The sequence below is a fragment of the Miscanthus floridulus genome, chromosome 14 (genome assembly GCF_019320115.1).
Source record: "Miscanthus floridulus cultivar M001 chromosome 14, ASM1932011v1, whole genome shotgun sequence".
NCBI lineage: Eukaryota > Viridiplantae > Streptophyta > Magnoliopsida > Poales > Poaceae > Miscanthus > Miscanthus floridulus.
The window spans coordinates 56,286,510-56,294,445 of record NC_089593.1 but is presented as its reverse complement, the minus strand read 5'-3'; the positions used below and the strand labels follow the sequence as shown (position 1 = coordinate 56,294,445).

At 42.7% G+C, this 7,936-nt stretch overlaps 1 protein-coding gene across 1 annotated transcript; it reads left to right on the top strand.

Moving 5' to 3' along the window:
- Window positions 1-5,574: 5,574 nt before the first annotated feature.
- On the top strand, window positions 5,575-7,332 carry LOC136503476 (putative cinnamyl alcohol dehydrogenase 4). The gene is made up of 4 exons (XM_066498546.1): window positions 5,575-5,652; window positions 6,030-6,143; window positions 6,318-6,545; window positions 6,918-7,332. Exons 1-4 carry the CDS (start codon window positions 5,597-5,599, stop codon window positions 7,330-7,332), a joined length of 813 nt encoding a protein of 270 aa, XP_066354643.1. The 5' UTR covers window positions 5,575-5,596.
- The last annotated feature ends 604 nt before the right edge of the window (window positions 7,333-7,936 follow it).

Genomic DNA, 7,936 nt, shown 5'->3' with positions numbered 1-7,936 from the left:
TTAGGGGGCATGTGTTTGCACCAAAATTTGGGGAGAAGAACGCGGGAACTCGAAGCTTCTAAGATTGTGTCATCAAGGAATCGATTGCATAAGGATCGATATCAGCTGATTCAGATGCGGCACTGGAATCAGCTCTCTTTAGATGACGTCGGCAGATGACGGCAATAAACTACGGTTGGCGTTGGGAAAGACATGTTGGACTCTACAAAAAGGGAAAGATTAGGGTCCAAGTTATCTTAAATTAGGAATGTTTTCTCTTATACCAAATATTATAATGAGTCGTATTTGAGTAGGATTCATGCTTAGGCTTCGGGTATAAATATTGGACCCTAGCTATTGTAAAAACGACATCAATCCAATCAATACAAATTACTTTTTTGGCTTTATGCTAACCCTTAGGAGTAGGAACAATATAGATCTCGGCGAGGTCTTCAACAAGCAGGGCTACATCGGTCCAGCCAACCTCCGACTTGTCTGTAAGTACTGTCATGGCTTATACTTCCGTTTGTAAGGCTGCATCGGTTAAGTTCGACCTCCACTGCGAACTCTAGTATAAGCTAGTTATCGATCCTTATCTAGTTCAAGTACGGCTACATCGGTTAAGTTTGACCTCCACTGCTCGAATTAGATTAAGGTCGAGTTATCGGCTCTGCCTAAGGGTGGCATCCTTCGGGTAGATTCATTAAGTTACCAATCTTGCTGATGTTCTTATTGTTATTAGCTTTCAACAATATCAGTCTGCTGGGTTGAGATCGATCTAGATCGGCCTCATATCCTTTTAGTCCGTCATTTGCTTTGTTACAATACGATGATTCTTACTTTGAGCGACGGGTAATGTTTCATCGGCTGTTCTACTTCGATCTTGATCGTGCATAGTACGCGATTAAGACATGTTTGATCTTATGGAGGTTTACTAGCTAGTTAAATCTGGTCTATAGTTCGCTATTATGGCTGTAACGATTCGGTTGATCTCTACTGATGGAACTTTAGATTAGAGGATGCTAGTTGGTAGATTTATTTTTGATCAGGCGTGACCTTGACTGTTTGCTATGTCAGCATCGGCTAAATAGCCAATCGCCCGCACTTTAACGCCTACAGTGTGTTTCCATGATTCTGTTAAATGTGAATAGATCTGTTTACTTTAAAGATTTGATTTGTTGTCTTTATCACGGCTGCCATCGATCCGGTTGAACCCCACTGTTAGAGATAGCAGGTTAAGTCTGATGAGTTCGTAGATTTGTCTATGTTAAATAGTCGATTGTTTACATGTTGTAGTCCCATTTCTAGCTGAATCGGCTATTTCAACCGATCCGCTTAAGCTTTCACACATATAGCATGTCTTTCGAAAAACCTATCAATGTATAGATGGTTTTACGGATTCTTCGGTTTTACTTTGTTATTATCATCATAACTGCCATCGATTTGTTCGAAAAACCTCACTGTTGATGATAACAGATTAGATTCAGAGCGTTTGTAGATCCATTTGAACTAGACAGTCGATTTGTTCGTATGTTATATCCTTTCTCGTTAGAGTCATCAACTCAATGCTTTACACTGATAATACCCACCTAGATGATGATTTTACTTATATCTGCGTGCATTATGCTTGTTAACATAAAATCAATCACAACCTGCGAGCTTTACAGTTCGTAATAGCCGATTTCTTCGCGTATTGGTCGTTTAGTCGATTTTTCCCGTCTGGCTGCTCCCGAAGCGGCACACTTGGAACTGTTTGGGCAAAACCTGTATGTTCCACCTTAAAATACTGATAAACTTTCTCTCATTATTAATTGCAGGTTAAATTAACTGGCACGCCTCGGGAGAAATTCGCAGGATCGGCTAACCCTGCGTTGAAGCCAAGCGGATCTCCAGCCTTGCTCCATCAAGCAGATCCTTCCGGCTTGCTGTGTGCCAGGCACATCGACACATTTTTGTGCCGACACTATCCCTTATAATATGCTTGTAGTTTAGATCTTTGAAACCATCTAATATCTTCTTCCCTCAGTAATTGCATTAACCTTTCTTTCACAATTTGCTTAAGGTGTAAGAAGTGCCGAAGGTTTGTTGGACTACCATACCTGGCGAAGGGTTGGGTTGGCTTTGATTTGCTGAATGGGGCTAGCTGGTTGTGTTGGAAAGAGGCTGGGTGGGTTGCATGCTTTGTTTCCCCACTTGCAGAACAGCCAGCTGTTGCATGATGTCCGCTGCATGCAGTGATGCTTGGACTGCCCTCTAGCTTGCAGCGAATGTTGCTGCTAGCCTATCCCTTTCTTGCTGCGTGCTCTGCAACTGGGCTTGCAGCTGCTGAAGCACTTTGCTCTGGGATGGGATCTAGGGCTTGCTGCTCTTCGGTTGCCGAAGGCTGGTCTTCGACATCAGGCTCTTATATAACTTGGTCTTCTAGGGGGCTAGCGTAGGTGTTGTGGACGTTATGCCTGAGTCTTCCCCTTGCTACGAGCTCTGAAGTTGCCCTGGCGGAGGCTGCTCTTTTTATTGCTATTGTGGGTTTTGCTTAGCCTACACACGTTGGACGCCAATTTAGGAAAATCGGATTTCCAGCAGGAACTAACCGTAAACTTATTTTTTTTTTACCGTTGCACAAGCGTAATTCTAGTTTTATAAGAAAAGCAAAATTTGCTTTGAGCAAAATTCTATATAGGGATTTATTTAAATTTGGAGTTTTGGACCGACATATATTATTACTCTGATAAACGTGACTAATATAATCTTGGTAAAGAGTGTGGGACTTTGTAAAACCAGTCTAAACTGTTATACCTACTACCAAGCAACCTAAAACACACAATTATTTATAGTCCATTAACCTGTCAGTCTATGTTGATTTGGTCGATCAGATTTTAAAAGTGTCTTTTTGGTTTCAAAACCTTGTTATATGGTGCATAAATAGTCCATACCTGTTCGTTTTTTTTATTTCATCCGATGTGGACGATACATGGCTGCTGAAGTGGACAACCACGCTCACGTGGTAGGCGTCGCGGGTCGGTTTGCTGCCCCTCCGCCTCGCCCAGTTCAGGGTCACCCCAATCCGCCTCCACCACTTTCATTGTTGGCCCCTTCCAGTCGCATCTGCGGGCCGAGGGCGCACACGCCATGCGCTCCACGCTCAAGACCCTGTGTGGCCGTCGGCGTCCATTGCATCATCGTCGGACCATCTTGCATATCCATCATGGCCCTCGCCCTCGTCCTCGCGAAGAGCACCGGCCTCCCCATCCGCCAGCACCGCCGGCCGCGCCATGTGTAACCCCTACTCCTCGGCCAGCTTTGCCGCGGCCTCCCACCCGCGATGCAAGCCACGATAACGCGCTTGTCATCGAGGAACGCACGGAGTCGGCGCATGCTGTTGTCGTCCTAGACGAAGCAGAGCCGACGGCTGCCGCGGGCGCGCGGTGGCACTGGCCGAGTTCGTTGGGGGTGGCAGCGCGACGACGCCAGACGCCACAGCCAAACGAAGTGCCACAGCGATGACGACGATCCACTGGCAGAAAAAGAAGCGCCACAACCAAAAGCAAGATGCCATAGCACTTTACTTCTCGCACGCATCTGAGCACCATTGCTACCACCGCGCACAGCTCACCTCTTTGCCTCTCGAATTCACCCAAACCAGAGCCTCCCAATCCAATTCCTCGCACCGGGGGCTTCCCATGTGAGTGAATTAGTAGACCGTGGTTTCTCTCATCGACTCCAGCCGCGGGACCGACCGGAATCTGAAGTTTCACCGGCGCCGGTCATTTTCCGGGCTGAAACAGAGCAACATTGGGGGTGATCTTCATTCCTCGAGTACTCTTCGATTTCTCGGTGGTTTGGCCCTCTCTTGACCTCTCGATCACGTTGCGCACGGAAACTCTCCATGAGCTTCGTTGGACATGCAGTGATTCCCACCTCGCCAGTCCCGGAGTGCCGAGCACGCGGTCAGCACACTTCGACCCGCCGCTGCCCTGGATCGAGGCATCATCTAAGCTCTAGGTGAGCTACTCCAGCTATCCCGGCCGCTCACTCATCGAATCCTCGCTTCCCCTTGCCGGAATGCCGCTGCCACTGTGGTGCACACGGCTGCCATGGCCGCCGCCGTCGCTAGACACGTTGCAGTGCACCCCGTTCCAAACGTCTCCACCTGAGTCAAGCCGTGAACACATGTAGATGTGTAGATGGGTGGAGGTCCCTTGCCACCGGCGAGCGCCAGCCACCGCTCGCGGCGCGGCTGCGCGACGGAGCGCTCTGCTCTGCTCCGACCGAGCGCACGTGAACTATTGTCCACTTCAGCAGCCACCGTGTATCGTCCACGTCGGATGAAATTATAAAATGAAGCCAGATTTTAGATTTAAAAATACACTTTCAAATCGACAATAAGTTAATTGACTGACCGTACATTTTACTCTTATTTATATCTCACCGATACGTATGGGCTTACGCTCGCAATTAAAAACTGGCAAACCGTACCGTGACTCAGTACGTTGTTTGATTATCGTTGCCGATGCAGTGACGTGAAAGGACAGCAGTTCACCTCAAGGTTCTGTAGTAGATTGCTCCCTTGTAGTAACCTCTTTCCCAACCGGTTTCCATTCCCGCAGTAAGAATGCACTTGTGTAATACCCATGTTTATCACAGTTAAAAACACAGGAGTAGTAAAAGATCTCATTGCTCCTGGTTCTTGCCACGGCAAGATTAGTTGTGAACCTTTTGGGTACTTAGAGTTATGAGTAAGACCTAAATATGTCGCCAGAACAGGATCCATACATCTCCTCTCCAGTTCTATAAAATTGCATTGTTTTCTAAAGGACTAATTTGCTTTCTATGGGGCAGTTGACTTGATCAACTATCCGTATAAATGTTGTGCCACACACTGTAACTTGCAAACTGCCTCTAGAATTTTTTTTTTTTTGAAGTAACGCACCGTCCCTAAGACACTCATCCCTATTAATTATATTTTTAGTGGCGACTTTTTGTGTTACTTGCCTGTGAAAATAGGGATTTCTTCAAATACCTGCTGAACAAATGAGTTCATAAATTTTGCAAATAAAGTCAGATGAAGACAATGTTTATAGATACAAAACTTTTGTAGTTGACGTATTTTTATTTGAGATCATGTAGAAACCCAAATATACATACTAAGTTCCGTTTTGGAATTTGAATTTTTGAATTTTTCAAATGACCTCTGATGGAGACATGCTAATGTATAAGTTATAGTGGTCCACAAGATTTAAAATTTTATAGTTAAAAATAAGTTCGTTTGGAATCGCTTCCTAAAATATTCAATTCAAGATTCATAAATATTAATAAAAAAGTATACTAGCTATACTTGGTCACAAGTGACCATATAATGTGATGGTAAGAGGTGCATGCAAGGTTGAACATCATGGATTCAAATCCCCGTAGACTCACTTGAGCTAACCATGTAAAAATCTTTAATTAAAATTCTTCCACAGCGTGTGTTCGTAACACCAGAACCTATAAAGTGATAAGTCTTTCATTGTTTGGAAAACTCCGGTTTTAACTTTTAACTAGACGGTTCGAGTTTTGTAAGTCTGATATTTCTGCAGCGCGTTGCTTCAACCCTATCCTGCAGAGTTCGGGAACTGTGATGCTTGGGCAGCAACTGGGCCTGACGGAGTCCTCTCCTCACAAAATCAACCGCAGGTGATTGGACTCTACACCTATGGACAAATTCGCTGCATGTTTAATTACATTTGGCATGCCATCCAGTACATAACCGACTGACAAAGTGACAATACATACATGCCATCAACCGAGATGTTGTTCTGCTTGTAAAGTGACAATACATGCTCTGTTCCGCATATGCGAACCATCTTCTAGTTCTCATTTCATTCCTGTTTTTAGTGATAAACTGTACTACGTTGTAGCTAGGTTCTCTTTTTCTTACATTCTTACATAGAGTAGCGGTATAATACCAAATCTGCTAGGGACAAAAAAGACTAGTAGATAAGCTATATGAGTTCAAATTTATTACCGTATTTGCGCTGAATCTAATTGTTATGCGCGCTCATCTGTTTCAGAGCTGTACGAAGCGATGATGTTTCTTTGAGAATCACGCACTGTGGAGTCTGTTATGCTGATGTTATTTGGACACAAAACAAGCACGGTGATTCGATATACCCTTTAGTTCCAGGGTAAGTTTCTGTCGACGAATAAGTTGCATGTCCCATATATGGCTCAGAGGATAATTGTTGATTCATTAGTTTTTGAATTTATATAAGCTAGCAGATCTTCTTCATTTTCTGATTAATATTTACTAATACATCTAAATGTGTGTGGTAAGTTAATTTCATATGATATTTGGGCAGACATGAGATAGTTGGACAAGTAACAGAGGTTGGATCAGAAGTTAAGGGCTTCAACGTTGGTGACCTTGTAGGTGTGGGAATCTATGTGAACTCGTGTGGGGACTGTGAGAGCTGCAATAGTTTCACAGAGATCCACTGCCCAAAAATGGTGGTCACATTCAACGGGATCGATGCGGATGGCACTGTGACAATGGGAGATTATTCCAGTCACATAGTAGTCCGTGAAAGGTATGATATGTATGCTTTGCTGAAATTATAGAAACGTAAAGATTGCTCAGCAGTCATTATCTTAATGCATATAAATGTTGATTGAATCGCACTTGAGAACTTCAACTAGGTATGCAGACAGGACTGCCCAAAAACAATATTTTAACCTATCATTTCTAAGCAAATATAACCATAGAGAAATCAGAAAGTCTTTTTTCAAAGAAACAACTCAAGAGTATTAAGTTTGTTAGGCAGAGTCCGGAAGTTGCTCTCTAAGGCTTTGTATCATCTCGATGTATTTCTTTTTTGGGTTTTTAAAAAAGCTTTCTTTATTTAAAAAAAGAGTATCAAGTTAATGAAATAATTTGGCTCAAAATTTCACTTGCATTTCAGGTTCTGCTTCAAGATTCCTGATGGCTACCCTTTGGCTAAGGCAGGGCCTCTGTTATGTGCTGGAATTACTGTCTATACTCCCATGATTCGGCACAACATGAACCAAGCTGGCAAATCACTTGGCCTGATTGGACTGGGTGGATTGGGGCACATGGCAGTGAAATTTGGAAAGGCATTTGGGTTGAAGGTCACCGTTTTCAGTACAAGTGAATCAAAGAGGGCCGAAGCCATTGATCTCCTTGGTGCAGATAATTTTGTAATATCATCTGACAAGCAACAGATGGAGGTATCATTGCCCTTGACCCCCGTAGTGCATTTAACAACAGTTCTTAACTTATCCATAAGTTACTGCCATTATATTTTGAATGATATATATTGCATGACCTTTTTTGTCATCCTTATGTATTGCCTATAGAAAATAGTTAGCGTCAACACCATGTATCAGAAAATGAATAAGGAATGGAAACTTAACTTTGTTCCACAAATCAATTTGTGTTTATGTGCTATAAATAAGACTGCTCTACTTGCCAATACTGTATATATTGGTCATAAGTATTAATATAGATCATAATCGTTATATAAGTTCATCCCAAATGTTCTATAGCTTTCTTAAAAGCTTAGAATTCTCTCCTTGAAAAAATTGTTATAAGTTCCTTTATATTTTATTTGTGGACAATTTACATGAACACTTCAGTAGAGTAATTGTGCCCCAATCCACAATTTATATTATATTTTATAAGTTCTAAGGCAGAATTATCTAATGGAGTGAGTTCGAACCTATGACAGTATGAATATACTAAGATAAATGATTTGTAAGCCTCATGTAGTGCTCATATGTAGAGTAATTGTGGTTTCGATTCAGGCAGTTCAAGAAACAGTGATAGAAATAAATTTCTCTTAATTTATAGATATTTTACAATGGTTGAAAAAAATACGGACCATCCATAGGGCGAAATCGAATGGTGCAAAAATAGCAGGCACCAATTTAAAAGTAGTCAGAAGTACCAAAATAGACGGAG